The sequence below is a fragment of the Condylostylus longicornis genome, unplaced genomic scaffold (genome assembly GCF_029603195.1).
Source record: "Condylostylus longicornis isolate FDR11 unplaced genomic scaffold, ASM2960319v2 ptg000031l, whole genome shotgun sequence".
In the NCBI taxonomy this organism is placed as follows: Eukaryota; Metazoa; Arthropoda; class Insecta; order Diptera; family Dolichopodidae; genus Condylostylus; species Condylostylus longicornis.
In genome coordinates, this window is record NW_026578000.1 from 992,041 (window position 1) to 1,015,611 (window position 23,571).

Sequence of the window (23,571 nt, forward strand, 5' to 3'; positions counted from 1 at the left end):
ATGATTAATTTTCAAAAACCTCCTTTAACAAAACTTGTAGATTTCGCCGCGACCAAATTACAAAATTTTTTTGTATAACAATATTACTCGTATAATCAATTTTCCATTTAAGCGCAATTTTCCAAAGCTTCATGGTGATCGGATTAATAAATTGTAGATTATGGAAGTTTGTCATACATGTTTGTCACGAAGTTGGTCATACAATTTGGTCATACGAGTTTTTTATTGGAAGTTGATCGTAGAAGTTGGTAATGCGTATTGGTCATGCAAGTTGGATATACAATTTGCTTAAGCATGTTCGTCATGCATTTCGGTTATGCAAATTGGTCATGCATGTTGGTCATGCTGATTGATTATGCAATTTTGTCATTCGCGTTGGTCATACTAATTGCTATTATAAATAGTCATGTATTACCTTCGCGGCGCTTTGTAGAAACCATCGCGAGATTTTTATGTGAAATTATTTCTCGAAGTTTTACTTATTAAGAAATGCTACTTATTTATAGTTCGCAAAATTTTATCTTAAACACGATATTATATAACGTAAATTTACGAAAGAATCGCAATCTCGCATATTACTTAAAAATAACAATTCTATTATACACACATAACTTTTATAGAGTAAAGAAAAAATTTCTCTACATCCTCTGGATTTTTTTTTTTATTTTCCAGAAAAGAAAAAATAAAATAAAAAAACCTATATTTATATTAAAGAAATTATAATTTATACGACAATAATATTATAATAAAAAGATACTCACGTTTTCAAAAAATGAAGGAAATGAAAAAAAAAAGGATCTTAAAAAGGAAAACAAATTTATTTCAAAAATTTTTTGAAAAGAAATTTATTAGAGTGGGAAATTAATTTTGAACTGTTTTCATTGAAAATGAATACGGTCCGCATTACGAAAACAGAAAAAAAATTTAAAGCCAGACAGCAATTTTTATACTAATTTAACTTGTTAATACCATCCCGGCTATTTCACAATATCGACTTTTGAAAAAATTTATATTTAAAAAAATATTCGCTGCGGCGAATTTATTTATTCGCCGTAAATAATATTCGTTGCGGCGAATATTGTCAATTCGCCGTAAATAATTATGTAAATATTTTAATTACATGTATTCCGTAAAATCTATTCATAGCCACCTTAATATATCCTATCCACTCTAAACAAAATATTATAATTTTTTTTTTCAATTTATTGCTAATAAAAAATCGTCGCTAAATTAAGTGCTACCTATAACATTATAATATACAACCTTGTAAAAATAAAACAAAACCTAATAATTAAAAATATCACAAAGAATCTTTAATAACCATAACGAATGACTAAAATCTCTATATATATAAAAATTTATATATAGTACGTACCATTTATTTTTATAATTAATTAATTATTTATAGAAATAACTTTTCAGTATAAAAGAGTACAATATAAGAATGTGTATAACAATAAATATATTATGTATAATAAGTTTATTGTGCACATATACATAATAGAAATGCTAAAGATAAAAGATAATTTTATATTAAGTGTTCCACCCTAGAACAAAAATAATTTTTAACATTCACGTAGCCATCATCTTATCAGTATTGTGTTACAAACAATTTATAAATTTATTACTCACCTGTTCATAATGTTATATATACTTGTACACTATAATGCATATAAACACGTACAAGAAACGTATAAACACGTACAAACACACACACTTATATACAATTGTACATAAATTATACATATGTATTTATATATATTATCTCATTATTATGATTATTGTAGGTACATATACATATATATAACGAGATAAAATTACAGATATCATAGGAAGGAAATTATTTGAATAGGCAGGCAATCTGAATATCTTTTTATTATCTCAAATTTTTCTTGTTTCTCTTTGAATTTTTCTCTTTATTCTATTTTTTTTTTTGTTCTTTTTGATATTTAAAAAAAATAGCAGAAAAAAACTTCTCATGGAAAAACAGGCCGATTCAAAAAACAAAAAAAAAAGAGAAGACAACAAACTTTCTCGTAAAACGCTTAATATTTTGCAGTCAAGAGCAAAAAAAAAAAACAAAGTGAACGAGAGGAAGAATTAAAATGAGGCAATAAAGAAAGTTAAAAAAAAAAACTTTTATTTTTTTACTCGATGTGCTCTTAATTTTTTTTTTATTTTTTTTTTTTTTGCCTTTTCCAACTGACTTTTACAAAAGTATGTGATTTTTTCAATGTTGATTTTTAAAAATCCTCTTTTATTTTTAAAAAATTCTCTTCAGATTTTTTCTTTTGTACATTAATATTACCATTAACAAAAAAAAACAAAGAAGAGAACAGCTTACAAAATCACTAATTTTAAAATGTTAAAATAAAATATTATTTTATATTGTACAGCAAGTGAAATATGTTTACGGTATGTATGACTTCATTGCTACAATAAATTACCTCAAGTCCAATATTGAATTAAAAGAACAATAAAAAAAAAGAGAATATTAAAGAGAGTGAACATTAAAAGATGGTCTTTGATTAGCGTCGGCTCAAATAAATTTTTCGCCAAATTTATTCTTAAAATTTTAAACGAGTTACTATATAGAAAAGGTCATGATATTGTGGTTCGCGCTACTCTCTCAAATTTCACTACTCGATATAAATAAATTCAGAGCCTAGTAAGAGTCAACCGGCAATAAATACTTACAATTAGGCGCCCAAGGTAAAATAGCAGTACCAGTGTCCCTGAATGTAACCGAAAATCATCATTTAAAATTATAAACTGTTTCGGAAGAGTATTTTTAATTTTTTAAAATTTTCTCATCATGAACATAAAACACACCCTGTTTTACTCACTTATGTATAATCATAAAAGATCAGTTTGACATAATAAAAATTACATATATATAAACAAAATTATAAAAACACAAAAATTCAGCGAAAATTAAAATGAAAGTCTAAATTCAGCGAAAATTAAATGGAAAAATAAAAATTACTTTTAAAGGAAGAATTGTAGACTTGTAGAATTATATGAGAATAATTTTTTTAACAACTAAAATTTAAATTAATTTCCATGTCATTTCCATCAAAAAAAAAAAAGAAAAGAGAGAAGAGAAAAGTTAAAGAATCAGATATAAAGTTGAAATTAAGATTTTTGATGTAAATTTAAAATTATAATTTAAAGTTTTTATTGTATAATTTTTTAATTAGTAATATTAGGATTATAATTTTTCCCCTATAATTTATAATTTTTCTTTTAATATCGTACGCTTAATGAAATTTTAATTTAAATAATTTCGATTACGAATAAAATATTTTAAAGGAGTAAGAAATGAAAATTGGAGAAGAAGCTATTACTAAAAAAATTGCATACTTTTGGGCGAAATGATTTTTCCTTTTGATAATATAGTTTTTATAAGTTAATCATTTCTTGTGCAAATTAAAAGCTTGCTGAAATTTTTCTTCTTGAGAAAATCATACCAAACAAATTGAAATTTTTTTAACTAGTATAACACTTAAGAAAACCATGTCCTATCAAGGATTGAATAAATTTAGTTAAAGTATCAAAAGAAATTTTAATATAAAAATTTTCTTATTATATTCTCACTCTTACATTTATCTTAAATTCTCATATAAAACATATTAAAGGTATATAATATTTAATTTTCATTGAATAATTTTTTTCTCGTTTTCATTAAAATTGAAGGTTGAATATAAGTTAATTACACATATTAGTCATATATATATAAATATATATATATATATATATATATATATATATATGCATATATATAATGTGGTTAAATAGAATAATTTTTCTCATAATTTTAATAAATGAAATTCTAAGAAAATTCTAATAATTATTTAATTAAAGATGATTTTCATTATGATATAATTTGATATAGAGCAATCATCATAATTACAAGCAGTTCAAAAGAAAATAATATTAATACTTCTAAATTTCTATATAGGGATTTTAATTCTCTACAGATACAAAATTTATTCATTCAATTGAAAATCAAAAAAAAAAAATCTATTATAGAAAATATCTTCAAAATCATTAATTTTTACACATTAATAAAATTATAACATTTATTTTGAGAAATAGAAAAATTGGGCGCAATCGACAAATATTTATATAATTATATTCTTATATTTTATAAATATATATACATAGTATAGTTATTCAATTTTATTAAAACATTAATGAAATTGAATTAATATCCTTGTATATTCAAATATAAGATTATTATTTAATTAGATATTAGTAAAGTAAAATTATACTTTTATATTTCTATGAATAATTATTATCAAATTACATCAAAAAGTTTTTCATAATTAAAATGAATTTTCACGTTTTTTTTTCCTTTTTTTTTGTTTTTTGTTTTCGAAAAATTGTAATTATTTACTTGTATATGAACAGTTCGTTAACATAAAACAAAAATTTTTATACTAATAAATTTCGTGTGACTTAAAATGATGGTAAGAATCAAATAAGTAATTGCTTAACATTTACTCCACCTATCTTTAATTATTATACATTACAATATTAAATTTCAATATAGAAGAGTTACAAGGACATTAGTCCTTGTAATTAAATTTTGAATTTAAGAATTTATTTTTTTTGTTCCATATTTATTTTTCAACTCATTCAAATTAGTTTTCTCATTAAATTCAGCCTTAAATATTTCTTGTTTGTCACAATTTGGAATATAGGCAGGAAGTGACTCAAATAATGCAATTTAACTTAACTTTATATAAAAATTGAACTCAAAATTCAAAACTGAGATAGATTATTTCTGGAAGATGCCTAATAATACCGCAAAGCTTAGGAAATTTAAAAAGAAATCAAAAAAATTCAGTAATTTCAAATCGAAAAATTTGGAAATTTTTCAAAGTTTACACTAAAAATTTCTTATTAAATCCAAATATTGATTAAATCTATAGTAAAAGTTCCTTTTAAATTCCACATAAAAATTTTTTAAGATATGCGATTACCTAATTCACAATTTGATACTAATTTAAAGCTATATGCACAATTCAGTTAAATATACAGTCTCACAGTCAGAAACACTATATTTAAATAGTAGCGATTCTTTAAGATTACGCCATTCCTAAGCTAGCAAATCCCGTTCTTCATATATCTACTTATTTGTAAAGTCTAATCTAATAACCATACTATCAATTCCACTCCAATTGAAATATACTATAAATAGAAGCTATTGAACTTTGCATTTTTAAATCACAATGAAAAATTAAAAATATGAAAATTATAACTTATTCTTTAACTATACACACAATATTGTTATATATACAATAAATTAAGTAGGACACTTTCAACTCATATTTTATTATAATTATCAACAATTATATTAATAGAATTCAATAAAAGTAGTATAGAACGCAGTTAATAAAAATAATAATCGCCAAACGAAAAGGACATAAAATAAATTTTCTTTTTCTATTATAGCGTATGCGTTCATTCACATAGTACGTATATATACGTTTCATACATATCAACTCATATTAAAATCAAGTACGTATACACTTCTACTCATATTATTAACATAAGCATTCATTAAACTTTCCACCTGTTTCATTTCATTATTATTTAAATAAATTCCAGTACATGAAAAATTAATGCCACTTAGCTACCATTTTTTTTTTAAACACATTCGTATTTTCTGTCTTATTATTAAACCAACTTAATGTCCTTTCATAAAATGAATGTTCATGTAATGTGAATAATGTCGAAAAAAAAAAAACAAAATTCATTAATTAAACTTATATGAGAAGAAAAATAAAATGAGAAAATCTTGTTTTTGTTACTTTAGTTGTTGTTATTGTTCATTTAAATTAATAATGAAATTAATCAATGGTATATATGTATATAAAATGGCAGCAAAAAGAGAAGATTATAAAAAAAAACATAAAAGAGACACCGAAAAAATGAACATTAAAATAATTTTACTCGCAATTTGTTCTCTTAATTTCTATTGTCTTGTTAACAAATTTCAATAAATTTTTAATTATAATTAAAATTTATTGTTGGTCTTTTTTTCCCCTTTTTGTGCAATTTAAGCATAAATAATTTTGAATAAAAATCACTTTGAAAATTTATTTAAGAATTTTTAAACTAAACAATTTAATTTTACATGTCATTCAAAATGAGGCGATAATTTCAAATCTTATATCTCCCAACTCATGCTCTCAACTATTAATTGTAGTCTAGAAACTGTTAAGCACGTCAGATATCATTGAACTTGAAAATACTTTGTATGGCAATAAAGGAAATCGGCTCAAATTGAATATTATAAATATATTCCAAGAAAATTTAGGCTTATTCGGATAAGTTAAAGATGAGTCAATTTTCATTAAGAAAAATATTTTGTTCTTAAAATATTAAATATTAAATTACCAAAATTTATTTCAAAAAACTAATATTTTAATTCTTTAGGAAAATTTGAATAGTAAATTACAAAATCTCCTCACATCTTCCTTTAAAATCCTTCTACCAAACCACCCGTTATTGTGTCGCTTGCCCCCTTCCAGATTTAATCATTTCAAAATTAATGACACCCTATATTTATTTCCTTTTAAATAATTTAATAATATCTGAACACTTTAAAATAATAGACCCCGAAATCCTGATTTTTTTTATAACACCTTATATTTTTCTTTAGAATTAAATACTACAAATTTTCAAATAGCACTTTCAGAAATTAAAAAAACAAATATGATAAAAAATAAAATGGATAATAACCATAAGAAAGAGTAAAATTTAAATGTAATTGAAATTAAAATGACTATTGTTATTAGGGAATAAATTTGATTTCCTTTGAAAGACCAAATACAATAAAGGATTAATACGCTACTTATGCCTGGAAATTTTAATGAATACAGAAACGGTAAATGAAAATTTTAGTTATTCAAAATATTGTAAATGAATTGAATTTCGAATAAAAACCAATAGTCTGTGTCCCTCAAATTTAAAATTTTTGTGTACATATGAATTTTTATATGGTATCACACGTCATTTGATATTATAGTATAACAGTTACACTGATAATAACACTAAGTTTCTTTAAATATCCCCATTTTTTTTTCAGCAAAAATTTAATAATATAAATTTTTAATAGGATATGAAAATTTATAAAAAACATTCAAAAATTTTTTTTGTTATACGATTTGCATTTTTGATATCTCATACTGTTATACTAACAACAAAAATTCAGTTAACCATTAATAATTTGTACTTGAAGTGCAGAGATTTTACGTCAGAGATTTTAGTTGACGAATGTTGGAGAATTCAAGGAATCAAGTTCAGAAATCGGAACTCTTAGAACCAGAATAAAAATTACTGTTATACTGGTATACTATAAGGTTCGACTATATATTTATGAACAAAATTTTACTTTGCATTATAGTTTTGACCTTAATTGAACAAAAATATTAAATGAACATAAAGAACATTAATTATAAAAATTATGAGGAATATTCAAATATTTCAATAATTTTTAAAATCCCAAAAAGAAACTATTAAAAATTCCTTAAAAACACCAATATTTTGTTGAACACAAAAATTTTATAATTTAATTTAAATTTAAATTCAATTTTAATAATAAAAATTTTTGCAAAAAAAAATTTCATCAATATGTTAAAATAAATAATAAGGATAATAAAAAAACAAAGAAAAAACGAAATAAAATTTTTTTTAAATTGAACTTACCTCATCCCATTTCATGAATTTATCTCCTTCTACTAAAGCTTTAGACACTTCAATAGGCCCAACAGTGACATAAGTTTTATTATTACTTGCCATTTTTATTTATTTCTTTTTGTTGTTTTTGTTTATTTTATTATTTTATTTACAAATTTTCTTTAATTTTTTTTTTATTTTTATTTTTATTGTTGCCCCTTGTGTTAACTTTTTCTATGTTACAAAATTTTTTTCCTCAGTGGAAAATAACAATAATAACAAGCAAATAAAAACTGAAGAAAATGAATAAAAAAAAAAAAACAAGAAGAACAGCAACAACAAGAACAAGAATAAGAGAAAACTGCAAAATAGAGCGCGTATCCTCGTTACAAATGTAAATATTTTTAATTTTTATTTATTTGTCTTTTTTTTTTTTTGTTTCTTTCAGTTTTTATATACAACGCCGCTCTTTGCTCTCTCTTTTTCTTTTGCTAACAACTATATGCGGTGAGTAGAGTAAAACTAGGTATGCTTGTTTACTTTTTTTTGTTTTTTTATTATTGTTACTATTAATAATTGTCGTTGTTGGTGTTTTTTATATTTTGGTTATATTTGCTGTTATTGTTAATGTTATTGCTGTTGTTGCTGTTACTACTGCTGCTGTTGCTGCTGCTGCTTCTGTTTTTAATTTTTTGTTTTGTGCTGCTGATACAATTGGATTTTCTTTGTTTTGTTTTTTAATTTTTTATATATATTTTTTTATATTCTCTTGTTTTTTTTTTTGTTTATTATTTTTTTAATATTTATTACGTTTTTTGTTTTCGTTATACTCCTATATTTTATTTTTCTATTTAAAAATTTAAAATGTTGTACGCCCCTAGATATTTTATGACAGTCTTAACATTTTTTTGTCTTGTTTTATGGCTTTGTTTTGTTTTTGTTGTTTATAATTGTTGTTATTGTGTTTTTACTTTATTTCTGTATTTTTAACTTTATACTTTTACATATTTATTTAGTTTTTTTTTGTTTTTTTTTTTGTGTTTTCTTTACTGACTTTAAATTTTTTCTGTATACATGTATATAATAATAGTATAGTGGAATAATCAGGACTATAATATATTCATTTATTTTTTTTTATATATTTTACTATAAATTTTTTGCATGGTATTTAAAATATTCGCGAGTTTTACTTGTTATTTTTCACTTGCCTTTATTTTCTGCGTTTTTTTTTTTTTTATTTTTTATTGATGATGGTAAACCACTATAAGAATAAGAAGAATAAATAAATAAATTGCCCACAGCAAAATATTTAACAAGAATGTTATTTTTAAAAATACTCTTATATTTAATATTTTTTTTTTTTATAAAAGTTGAACTTCAATATTCTGATTTTTAATTATTATACACTCAAATATACATATTTATACATAAATATTAAATGTATATATAGAATAAAATGAAGCACGTACTTGTAGAGTATAGACAAGAAAAATGTTTTATCCTTGTCTTTTGTTTTTGCTCTTTTTTTGTTGTTTTCTCCCCTTTCAGGTTTTTGTTTAAAAATTTGGTTGTTATTTTAGTTTTTACTATATTAACGTATTTTTAATATGTTTGTATGTGTTTAATGGAATGTTACCGAAAGGGATATAAAAATAATGTAAAAATATATAAGAGAAAACAACCTAAAAAAAAAGAAAAAACAATGAAAAGGTTAACATCCAAAAAATAAACTAAAAAAAACAAAAGGAATAACTAAAATGCAAAAGTAACAACAATAAAAACAAGTGAATAAGAAATAAAAATATTTTTAATGCTCAAAATGTTTAAATTTTTATTACTAGTAAATTTGGTTTTTCGTTTTTTTTTTTTTGACAAAACTTTAAGCGATTACACAATTAAATTGATGGAAAAATTTTGAAAATGGAGAAAATTACAAGTTCTTAAAAACATACACAGACACACATTATTTAATTAAAACCAATTTCTTGAGTATTTTGTCGAGAAGAGGAGATAGAAAGAGAGAGAAAGAGAAAATTTTATATGATTTTTACATAATAAAAAAATTTTTACTTTATTTTTAAAACTATTATTTTTAATGTTAAATAATAAAATTTTATTTAATATAAGTTCTTGTTATTTTTATTATTCTTTTTCTCTTTAATTTTACTATATAATTTTATTACATAACTCTCTGGTTGATATTTTATATTGGCCCTTAAAAACAATGTTTTAATGCCCTTTTTTTAATATATTTTATTAATTTTTATATTTTTGTATATACTTATGCATAGATGTAGAAATTTTGTAAACAAAACTATTTTTTTATTGTTCACATTTTATAATAGTTTTTTTTTTGTTGTTTTTGATATTTTTTTTTTGTTTAATATTTATTCTTACAATATTTAATTACCTACATATATGTTGCGATTACAATAATTGTTATATATATTTTTTTCTTTCATTATTTCAAATATTCTTAGACACATACACATTTAAGTTTGAAATTATTCGGTTTTTATTATTTAAAATTTAAAAATTTCAGAGGATCGATTGAAACACATACCATTTTAAGATATTAACAAAAAATTATAAATGATTATATTTAAAATACAATTATTTTCCTTGAATATTTTCAATTTATGCTTGTATATCACTTTTTCGCATAATTATACGTGAACATATAACAGAATAATACTTTTCAATTCAAAATTGTAAATTGAAAAATGTTTTGAGTTTTCTGACATTTTTTAATATAATAGTAACATTATGAATTAATACATGTGTGTTTAAAATGTGTCATTTTATATTATGATGGTTGAGGCACCCGTGAGTATAATAAATAACGTTCAAAATAAAGGATGTGATTTTTTTTTTTTTAAAAACTTAATCGGATCATAACAAGAATAATTATTTTATTAAAAATATGAAGAGAGGGAAAAAAAATTTTATTTTAATGCTATGCACTATAACTGTTATACAATACATTGTTATACAATATAACTATTATACATTATAATTGTTATACATTATAACTGTTTTACATTAAAACTGTTATACATTATAACTGTTATACAATATAACTGTTATACAATATAACTGTTATACAATATAACTGTTATATATTATAACTGTTATACAATATTAGCTTTATAGTGACTACCAATATCTGCTTATAATCTCTCTAAGCAAAAATAATTTTTTTTCTATATCATAAAATTTTTAATCTCACATAAGATATTTTGTTTGTTTTGTTTTTCGTTTAATTTTTGCTCTTATATTTTTTAACTCTATTGTTTCTGATTTTTCTTCATATTTTTTGTCTTATTTATCTTTTTTCTCCTTTTACTTTTTAATTATTTAACGTTTTTTTCCAAAATATTATTAATTTTTTAGTTAAATAGCTATTAATGTTAAAAAGTGAAGAAAAATATTAATACAATGAAAAAAAATGCTAATTACAGAGTAGGTATATGCTTATGAGTATATATCAGTATATATAATAAATAGATATAAAAGAGAAAAATAAAAAGCCTTGTTATTTTCTAAATTTATTATGTTACTTTTTTCTTAAAGCTCAAAAATATTGTATATATGAATATAAATATGTAATATATATCAAAAAACGAGAAAAAAATTTAAATGCCCCTTATACATACTCGTATATACAATTATACTTTTTTTTTCTGTTCTAACATTATATTTATTGCTATTATTGTTCATTTTGATTATGCTTATACAAGCAAACATACGAGTATATATACTAATGTATTTATTTAGAAATTAAATTCTTATTTTTTGTTCTTTTCTTTCAAGAATATTTCTTACATAATGTTATGTACTTTGTGCCTATATATATGCACATAATTCTATATATGAGTAGGTATAAGATATACTCGTACAGGCAAAAATTTAAGAAAATTATTTAAGGACATTTCAAATATTACAAAATATTCACAGTTATTTGGTTATTAGTTCATGTTGTTAAAAGTATCCTTGACTTTCAAAGAATAATCAAAAAAAAAAAAAGAGAAGAAAAAAATTAAAAGAAAATTTTTCTTTTTTAGTTCTTACATGCACACATATGAGCTACAAACATACTTATAGGCAATTATGTATAAGAAGAGTATTTAAACATTAAAATGTCCTCCTTGAGCTTTTTATGTGTTTTATTCTTCTCTTTTATTTTCTCTTTTGTTTATTGTTTTGTTTTTTTTTCCTTTTGATATTAGTTACTTTTCTTCTAATTCTTTTTGTTTTTGTTTTTCTTATTTTTTTTTAACTTTTGTTTTATTGTTTATTTTGTTTTCTTTGACAATATTGTTTAATATTTTTTTTCTCTTTCAATATTTTTTTTTTTTGTTTCTCCCTTTTTCATTTGCTGTACTACTACTCGAAAAGCTTTAAAACTTATTTTTTATAATAGTGGGTACTACAAAAATATTATGTTGAATTAACTATCATTATTACAATATAAGCTAATATTAGTATATATATATATATATATATATATAGTTATATATATATATATAAATTTTGTATATAAGTATATACAAGATTTTTATTTGTCAATCACTTCCGCTGTGCTAATGGTATTTAATTTTTTCTTATTTTTATATTCTTATAATATTTTTTTTTTCTTTTTATATTTCAACAATATTCCACAGGGGGTAGACCACGGCTATAAACAGTAAAATATTATATACTCATATATAAATATATATATCTATCTGTATATATATATATATATATACGTATATCATTATTATCTTGAATAAAACATTTTTTTTTACAATTAATTCAAGGTGTTTCATATGAAACATTTGAAAAAATTTCAGAAACAACTTTTTGGCCAACTTCCAGCGAACCATTTAAAGTTACAGCCTGTTAAAAATAATTAATCACAGACTTATATAAAACAACTTTTAACCATTCAGTAAAGGAAGCTTTTGAAAACCTTTAACATAAGAGTGACTGATTACTTTTAATTTGAGCTTTGTTTTCTGAGTAAAAGCTTGTCAAATTTAAGAAATTTCTCGAAAATTTAATTTCGCTATTTTGCGTTTTTTTTTAGTGCCTAATTTTCGTCAGTCCCTCTTGAAGTTTTTCTTTTTAAAAACCATAGCAAATATTTTGAAAACTTACACAACCTCAATGATTTTTAGTTGGAAATTTATCATTTATAAAACTCTTTGTATACGACCTTGAATACGAAACATCCTGTTTATATCATTATTGCTATTATTGTTGTTATTGTCCTTTATATACAATTTTTGTTTTTAACTTTTTATATAATAAATAGTTATAAAGATGATGACTGTTATTCCTATAACTACTCATAAGTACCCTGCTGGGTATATTCTTGTTAAGTTAAAAAATAAATATTGTATACTTTTATACTCGTACGAATATATATATGACATACTCGTATGTATAGCATATTTATATATTTAAAAATATAATGTATAAATGATTTATAAAATATAAGGATATATGAAAATGCTAACGAATATAAAAAATAAATTAAGGATACTATTGTTTAGTCTCTTTTCTTTTTCAAAATTTAATTCATGGGCAATAAACGTTTAGAAATGAAAATTTTATATATTTTGTTAAAAGGTCTCGCATGATTTTCGACTTTTATATATAATTCTTGTTGGTCGGTCGGCCGGTCGATCTTGAATTGAAATAAAATTTTCATTCATCTTTTTTTTTATTGTATTTTATTTGTTGTGGTACTGTTTTGAATTTTCTAAAGAAATTCTGTCCGGCTGTTTTTTATATTTTTTTTTTTATTTGCATTAAATTATTTTTCTACTCTTGATGTCCTTAAGAATCTATATTTGTTGTTTTTGTATACCATATCATCAAAGGTTCAAATCAAAGATCTGAAAATATAGAAAAAACAAAGAATTTTTTTTAAATTTTAGATTTTAATGAATAAAAATTAGAAAATTTTAAAATATTTTTTTAAATTGTTTTTAATAAAATATTTATAAATACAATAAATTAAAAAATTTTATTTCGTATTCCTTCCATTCTTTTCCTTTCAAAAATTTTTTCAAATCAAAAAATATAAAATAAATGAATGAATAAATTCTAATGGATTCTCTCGAAAACACAAAATAATAAACAAACATATAAGGATAAATTGAACAAAAGCCGTAAACTGCGAGGGTATTGTATCGGGATATTAATAACATCGTCTGTGAACTTAGCAAAAAACAAAGTCAAAACACTAATTGGAATAAGTTTAACTTAAAATTTGAAAAATGAAAAATATGAAGCTTAATACGAAAAATATGAAAATATGAAGCTCAAGGTTACAAATTTTGGAAGAAAGTAGATTATATATTAAAACGCTCATATACAAACAAAGATCGCCTCATACTCCATGACAAACTAAATTTGAAATTCATTTTTGATTATTGTGAACTTTGGAACTAAATCTCTTTACAGTTTAGTTTTCATATTAAATTTTAGAATCTAATACCAAATAAACTTCAAATGATTTCTAAATTTGATTATAGCTTTATTGTATTGCTCGAAAAATAATTGTATTTGGTACTTCTCAAATTCAAAATGAAAGCCATTAGTTTTTGATTTATTTTTGTTTTTTAACATTCAATTTTATATTTCTTTTTAATTTTTAGACAATTACCTAAAACCAATATCGATAAAAGCAGAGCATAATTTTAAGTATCAACCAAATGTTGCAAAATTTTTAAGATCTTTTCTTTTATATCGTCTTTCTCATTGTTGTCGTCTTATTTCAAATGAAACGTTTAAGGCTAAATAACAAAAAATTAATGACAAAAACATAAGAATTTTAAATTTATATTCCGTAATAATTTTTTGCCCTGATTATTTTGTATTGTTTAAAATACAAATCATGCCTCCTCCATACCAAAATAATATGTGAAGGAATGATAAAAATCCCCAAAAAGAAAACAAAAGCTCTAAAATTTAGAACATGTCATATAAAATTTATTTATAAAATTAGGTCTAAGAATTTTGGGAGAGTGAAACAGCATTTGGAAAATATTAATTATTTCTAAAGAGTAAACAAAATGAAAATGAAGATCAGGTTAAGTTGATGCGGCCGCCCGAACAATCCAAGCTATTTACCCCCCGCTGTGGTACCACCGAATCGCTTCTTTTCCGCTTCTCATTCGAACCAGTCCGAACTCCTCAAAAATCGTGCGCACTCGAAGAAAAAAGACTCAAGAAATCTCTGTTTGAAATTCGCCACAGTTAGATATAAGCAGTGGCGGTGGGTCACTTTTTCCTCCTTCTCTTCGTCACAGTAACCTCTACAGAAATCGTTTACAAGGAGGCCTATTCTCCTTGCATGTTAGTCAATTAGACAATAGCCCATCACAGCTTTTATTACGACATCGACTTTCTCTTGTCAAAGAAAAATCAGAGCCCTTGAGTGAGACAGTCCAATTTTGGCCACCAAGCCAATTACCGGTAGATGTATATATTACTTGAAGAGCACTGCAGTAATCCGGTAGGCTGAAGGAGAGCTCGTTATCCAATTGCTCAGAATAGTCTCCTCACCTTTTATAAAATTCGGATCTTTCCGTGCAAAATTGCCTTAAAACTCCCCATACATACCTGGGAATTGAAGTTTCAAAGTTCTTCGTGAATGAAAACCGAGGGAAAAGAATCAATTGTTCCCACCACTTATTAACATGCCGCCTGTATCAATATCGTATAATTTTGAAGGTGGATTGGAGAATTCCCAAATATGAATTGCTATATACATAGAAACTTTTTATTATATGCACATATAACCATTAATACTCCAATCACTTTTCTATAAAATCAATTCAAGTCCTCATTTATTCAACACAGTTATTTTATACAAAAAAAAAAAACAAAAACACTTGTGTATAAAAATTTTTCAAAGGTTCGTTGTTCTAAAAAAAAAACTAAATGAATTTAAAAAAAAAATTTGATATTTTTTTAAAAACTTGCAATATTCGTGATCTTCTTTCTACTTTACCAACTTTAAGTGTACATTTTTCTACTTCTTTTTTTGCTTCTTCTTTTCCCAAATTATTGAAATTTCTACTTTCAAAACGAAAAATACAAGCATTTCGACGACAAATATAAAAAAAAAAATTATAAGTTTCAAAAAAGATTTAAAGAAAGTTTCTTATAAAGGATAGCGATGAACTTGCTGGGGGAATAAAGGCGATGGTTACATGAACGGAAGCAAACCTTCGAAAGTATATGTACATTTACGAAAATAAAGTATCATTTAAAGTGAAAACTTAATATAAAATTTCTTTACTTGGTTCTTATACTCTTATACAGTATAAAATTTAGAGAAAAAATGAGGAAACACAAAAAAAAAAATTTTTTAATTTTTTTTCAAAAACTTTCATATTTTTGTTTATTCTTCAAAGGTGGCTAGTTGTATGATGAGAGTGCCGAAGATTTCCTCTTATTTATAAAATTTGTAAAATACTTAATTATAGCACAACATTTCGACATATGTATATGGTGTGCAGTTTGGTATATAATATTAATATAGAACCGATATTGTTGTTGTTTATAAAAAAAATCAATAGAGTTTAAAAATACAAAGCATAAATGGCAACAAAATGAACACCAATTTCAGAACCGAAAATTATACAGTGGCCAGAGACATGAAATTCTTGATTTAAATTATAAGCCCTCTGCCTGCCAGATAAGCAATATTAAACATAATTATTGGAAATAAGATGAAGGATAACAATTATTAAATTCAATATTATTTATTTTCAATAATTGCCTCAAAAACTAACTCTCAATAATTGACTCTGCTCAGTGAACCCAGCGTTGGGACACTAAGAGAATTCGAATAATATGAATACATTAAAAATACAAGTATTAAAATTTTTTTTTTAACTACAACACTAATCTCTTAAAAAATCTAAATCGATAACACATTAAAAGTTTTACAAAAAAAAATATGTTTGATTGCAAATCACATAACAGACAAATCATCCTATAACAGACAAAACAGATGACTCTTTTAATAATAATTTTGAAATTAAAATATAATCTGTAGGCATAATGCGACCATAACATCAGAATATAAAATACTTATGAAAGTAAATGGTATGATTTTTAATATTACTATATGCACAAAAAAAAAAAAAAAATGGAGAACACACACTTATTCTTTGGCAGCCAGCTTATTAAAAACCAATTTCTACTTTTTTTCCTTTTTGTTTTGTTTTCTCTTTTAAATACGTTAAGAACTTTTTCTATTTTCTTTTCTCTTTATTGTTCAAAGTTTTAAAATTACATGCTAGATGTCTCTTATTTGTCTTTCTCTCTCTCTCCATTTACTATATAGATTATGAGAGAAAAATGTATACAATATTTTCGTTTCCAATGAATAAATTGTTTCGAAACCTAGGAAACGTGAGCATTATTTTAAGCATATACCGCGCCGGCACTCACACTTCAAGTTTTAATTGTATCAGCTCATAGAGGTCAAGAAATCATTTATCTTCCAATTTTTTGAAAATTATTCCAATTATTTTATTTTCATTCCCAATCTCATTTTCTTGAAAGCTCCATCTTTCCTTCTATTAACTATTGAATTGTGACAATAGTACTCGTAATATACGGAATTCAATATTATTTAAATAGAAAATGTGCTGTTTTACAAAACATTGCTACCAAATTCTTACTTGTTTTTCTTTCTTTTCACTTCTACACAGAAAAAAAACCAAAGTGAAAGAACCAATTGAGAATAAATTTTACAAATTTATCACTACTTTTTTCTATTCTCTCCAAAAAAAAAAAAACTTTTATAGAAATTGGAAAATATTAAAAAAAAAAAATGTAAAAAAAAAATGAAAATTGAAAAAAGTGAAATTCAAAATTGTGCATTTAATTTGTAACATTTACCAAAAATGGGCAAAAAAAAATGTACACGGAAAAAAAATTTTGATTTCTTTTTTCTTTTCTGCAATTCATACAAGAAAAAAAAGAATGAAAAGTTCTCAATATAAAAGAAAAATGTAAAAATTATAAAAAAAAATATTAAAAAAAAACACAAAAAAGAAACAAGAAAAATTACTAAATCCTGTCTACATCGCAAAAGCATTAAAAAGAAATTCAGAAGAAGACAAAACTTTTCCCTATTTTTTTTTTGGAAGTTTTATTAAAAGTAAAACATGCAATTTTTCCGGATGAATTCGCATTCTGAATAAACTTTTTTTCATTTCATGTTTTCTTTCTTATACACTGAAAAAAAATTAAAAAAAAAATTTTTTTTCCTAACCGCAATTTATTTTTTTTTTCTTTTTGTTTTGCATTCTTTATTTTTAATAATAATATTTTAAATTTTTTTAATTCCAAGAGAACAAAAAAGAACTTGTACTTTTTTTTTTGGAAATTAAATTCTAATATTTAGAAAACAAAAAAAAAAATCTCTTCTTTGGTTTTTTCAATTAAAAAACTTTTTACTTTATTCTTATTTACCTATTGTGTAATTTAATGTGGTAATACTCTTGGTATACATATGAGTATGTAGCACTACTATTGTAAAAAGTATTTCATAATATTGTTATTGTTTAAAACTATACGAAACCATGGCCAGTCATGTCAAAGAAACTCAAAGAGTAACAAAGCAAGATACTATATAAATGCAATTATTTAAAAAGTTCGAATTTATATTTAATATTTTGGATAGTGGAACGATATCAGCTCCATCATATTCTTAGCCCACCTCCAATCAGTACAGAAAAATACTCGTAAAGAGGAGTCCACTCGTAAAGAGCAGATAAAGTGTCTTCTCTCATCCAATTACCACATAACTTTTATAACATGTGTCGTAAACAGATAGCCGTTAAAAAAGTTCCGACCGTCCAATTATTTCAACTCTAAAGAAAAAAAACACAATGTCTTAAGACTAATATTTTTACAAATTTAAAACGACCTAATTATAGATAAAGGTGAATCGCAACATCATCGTTGCTTTACAGTTCAGTAAACTCAGATGATATCTGGCACGGGGACAGGAAATAAAGATTATGTCGAATAGCCAGACCGTCAAACTGAATTCATTTTCAGTATCCTGTGTTTGGTAGTATGGAACTGTCTTGATAAATATAATGAATTTGTTAGCCGCAATCGGATTGTCCACTCTATACTGTTTTTGATATTATGCTGGCGAACTGGCTAAGAGAGAGTCTAACACACCTTTCCTCGTTCCGGAACTCTACAGCGAAATCGAACCACATATACTGTTCGTTTTGAACTAAGAAAGGAATCAGTGAGAAGGCAGGACGCTTGGAATTTCTCCTGATATTCAATGATTTTGATGATAGCACAGCTATCTTTACAAATCACAGGCATCTACATAAACATTTTATTCATAAAAACCTATTCACTTCTATTAAAACCAGCAATATTAGATTGGAATATACCACTCGGGATACTCTTTTATGTTTAAGCCTAATATCATGCATTTTCAACTTTAACATTCACTCATATTCAATTTATTTAAAATAACCCTAAGTTTCTAAATAAATTTATATTTAAATTATCAAATAAATAAATTTAATGGTACATAAAACACACATATTACCTACATAATATAATTTCTTTTACCTTTATAACACAATATTATGACCCTGAAATACTTTAATACTTATTATATTATTTACATGATGCGAAACATGAACATTGAAATTTATTAAATTTTCATATATAAAAACAATCAACCACACTTTATATTACATAAGTACAACATTTACATATGTATACATAATATATTACATATTAATTCTTATATTTTATATATAAAAAGTGCAAATTATGTAATGCATTAAATTTTTACCACCATACCTAATTCAAATAATAAACAGATACACATACACGTATAAGTATATATTGTCATCAATCATGACATATTATTATTATAACAGTAATAATGTGTGCTTAAAAAATATATATATTTTATGTATGTATGTATAGAATCTATTGTAGTTTAAAAATTATTACTAGTGTAAATTTTTATGTTAAACATACATTTTTATGTTCACAATATATACATACATACATAATGTACGTATACATTATAGTTGACACATTTTTTTGTCACATTTTATATAAAAATTTTTTAACAAGCTGTGAACTTTTCTTTTTTATTACATATTGAAAATACCAGCATTTTTTACCATATAAAATTGGTTTAATGGTAAGGAAAAAGAAAAATAAAACTTAAATTATATTATTTAAAATTTATAAATATTTTTCAAAATTTATTTTATTATTTAACATAAGGCGAACTGTAATAGTGTATACGGTATAGAAATATTTTTTATACCCGTATGAACGTATGTTCGAAGGATATACTAAATTTGCCTTACCATTTGTAACGCTAAGAAATAATGGTCTGAGATATAAACTCAAGTGTATGTTTTTGATCAGCGTCGAATTCGGAGTCGATTTAGCTTTGTCTGGCCGTCTGTCCATCCGAACGATAACTCAAAAACTAATTGAGCTAAGTTCACCAAAAATGATTTGTTATAGTAAATGACAGAACCCTATTTAAATTGGATATGATTGGGGTACTATGTTCGGGTAGCTGCCATACAACTTCAAAATTTATATAAAAACTTTGCTATTGAAATTTTTGCATAAATTAATATGGTAATACGGCAACTTAAAGTCATAGTCCGTCGCACAGTCAGCTATGGAATATTTATTCGCACTTAGGATAACAAATTTGTACGGGTATTACATAGTTGACACGGTCAACTCTATTTTTTCTCGTTGCTCCTTAATTATTACGATAATGTTTAGGTAACTGGTGAAAGGAATAATATGAGGTACACCGTAACACGCCATAATAATGCTTTATTGTTTTACCAATAATTTTGTATGCTTCTCTATTTTGTAGCAATTTACACTATCATAACATGGTAACATTGTCGAATACCTGCATTAATAATAGGTAATACATAAATTTTCCAATTAAAATTATTAAAAAACACGAAAATTATTCGATCGTAAAATTTTAACTATTGTATTTTAATTAATAAAAAAAACAACAAGCGTTTAATAATATATAAATTTTAATTTATTAACATTTATACCAAATATTTATTATTACTATGCAATTAAATTTCGTTAAATTATTTGAAAATATAAATTCACACAGTAACTCTTTCTTTATATAAAAATCTAAGTGTAACAATAACACACTTGTAGCCATAACTTGTTACGATATACCGTAACATTACGATTGTAAATTTGCATTTATTTTGAAAATTTTTTTAATATTTAGGATATTTCGAAAAATTTTTGAAATCATCAAGAAAAGTGGGTCCCTTCACCTTTAAATAGATTAGAGTAGATACTGGTATGTAGAGAGTAATATTGGTATTTAACAAATACGTGACGATTAACTTTTTTATCTCGAAAAATCATTTATTTAACATAAATGCATTAATGCCCTTACAAATAAAAACATCAAAAGATACCATCCAATAAAAGACAAGAAAGGTAACCTGAGCACAAACAAATAAAGCGAGTACTTCAATGGAAGGAATAAATTGGGCCAAGAATTCTCCGGAAGCGAAGATTCGACAAGATTAAACATGAAGTCATTAGGAATGCATTACACTATGAAGACGTCCCCAGAACAATTGTAAGAGAATACGAATTCCAGAACATTATATGACGGTCGGCTAAGTTCGTCTATTCAAATAACATTGGGTATCAGTAGCAGTAACCTGTATTATCGTTCCTCTTCATAATAGTGTTGGGTGAGATAAAAAAAATTTAATATGACGCAGAGAAGTTTCAAATTGGTATTAATCGGGCTGGCAGAATCTTGAGTATAAGCGGGCTGTCAGATCTTGAATATCCAGACCAAAATAAACATTCTCGAAAGAGAAGCAATGGAAGTTGTTCTCAAGATCAACACAAACAAAACTAATGTCTGAGATGGAACACAATAAATAATACACCCCTTCAACTAGACGACAAACAAATTAAGAATGTGCCCTAATAAAACTACCTGACCAGCATCGTGGTAAGCGAACAAGTCTATTTCGAATGCACTTTTTATTCATAAGTACAAAATTCTAACTTCTCGCATTCAGTCTTGATTTTATATAATTTTTTCGTATAGATGCTTTGTACTTTAATTTTCAAAGACAATACTAATTGAAATTTAAATTTAATACAATTCCCACAGGAAAAGCTTAAGCAATAATTTTTTGAAGCATTAGCAATTAATAGGTTAGGTACAATAAATTAAGTACTGTAAATACATATACATAGACCCTGAAGAGTAATTTAATAACAATTATTTAATTTTACAATTGATAATTATATAAAATCAAAATTTTTACAAGTGCATCATAAATGATTTCAATCTTATTAAAATGTCTGATTCTAGTCTAATTAGTAATTATAATTAAATGAATATTTTCTAATTTCTATTAATTAATAAAACAATAACGTACACATTATTCTTGCAACACAATAAATAAAAAACTTTTCTGTGTTGAATTAATTTTCAAATTAATAAATTATATACTTACATATGTATGTATATTAAAATGAATTTACATAAGTGTAAAATTAAATTTTGCAGAAAATAAATTTCAACATTCTTAATATTGTAATCATAAATTTGCATATAAAGAACATAATTAACGTAAATTATATTTAATTTTTTTTTTGTACTTTTTCTTATACAAAATTGATGCATATTCATATTGTTATACTTTAAATGAAATTTCCCCATACATACATATATGAGTACTATAAACAATTTTGTACTTGAAATATTAAAAAGAAAATTATTAAGCACGAAAATATTATTGAGACAACAAAATTGTATTGCATAATTTCCTACTTAATTAGCGAAACAGAATAGCAAAATTAAATCCAATTTTGTTACGTATACAATATAACATTATATACTTACAAACGTACATAGTATATATATATATTATAAGAATGTATTTAGATAACAGCAATATGAAATTCTTGTTAATTTACATACAAATAATGTATGTACATACATGTATGTATATATATTTGATCATCTTATTATATTTATAATATTATTATGAGAATACAAAATGTATGTGCATAACTATATCTGTTTAATAATAAACAATATTTACATACCTATATGTACTAAAGACACACATGTTTTAAATAACATACTCGTACAACACAGAATAATGACAAATAAGATGGCAAACACAATTCATCTTATCTAATTAATATTACAAAAAAAAAAACAAAAAAAAAAATAAGAAAGAGAAAAGAGAAAAATAAATAAGAGAAAATTATGAAAAAGCTAAAAAAAGAACATAGAAACGCACAAAATTCATTCAAAGCGACTAATTAGTAATTAGTAGTTTATTTCTCTCTCTCTCTCTTTCTCTTTCTTCTTAATATTATTATTATTTTATATTTTTTATTATTCTTTGTTGCTTTTATCTTCTATCTCACTTTGAATTATTATAGATCCTTCTTCTTTATACTAACAAAACGTTTTTATACATTTTATTTGTTAATTTTTGTTTTTTATTTGATTATTAAGCATCTGTACATTTTGTAATTTTTTTTTTACAGTTTTCCTTTTCATATTATATTTATTACTAATGTTCCTTTATTATTATTAACATTATAATGTGTTCGAAAACATTATTTATTTTTTCTTTTCTTTTAATATTTACTTAGAAAATAAAGAAATTAGTGACAGAATTGCGTGATTTTCGGAATTTTTCCAATTTTCATATTTTTAATATTGTTTAAAATAAAGTTAGTAAAGAATGTGACATTATAATTATTACAAAATTAGCTCGAAATATTCCAAAATTTAAAATAAATATAAGTCTTTAT

The 23,571-nt window shown here is 23.6% G+C and overlaps 1 protein-coding gene across 3 annotated transcripts in view; it reads right to left on the reverse strand.

The window, feature by feature from the left end:
* LOC129608336 (1-phosphatidylinositol 4,5-bisphosphate phosphodiesterase classes I and II) overlaps nt 1–23,571 on the reverse strand; it is a 285,565-nt gene that overhangs the window by 176,978 nt on the left and 85,016 nt on the right. The window contains exons 2-4 of one of the 3 annotated variants that reach the window (XM_055519798.1): nt 13,547–13,574; nt 9,159–9,371; nt 7,720–8,950 (exon numbers count right to left, since the gene is read on the reverse strand). In XM_055519798.1, coding sequence (XP_055375773.1) covers nt 7,720–7,812 — 93 coding nt within the window. In that variant the 5' untranslated portion in view covers nt 7,813–8,950; nt 9,159–9,371; nt 13,547–13,574. Of the gene's footprint in view, nt 1–7,719; nt 8,951–9,158; nt 9,372–12,831; nt 13,575–23,571 lie in introns of all 3 variants that reach the window. The other 2 variants (XM_055519797.1, XM_055519796.1) reach the window with 2 other exon arrangements.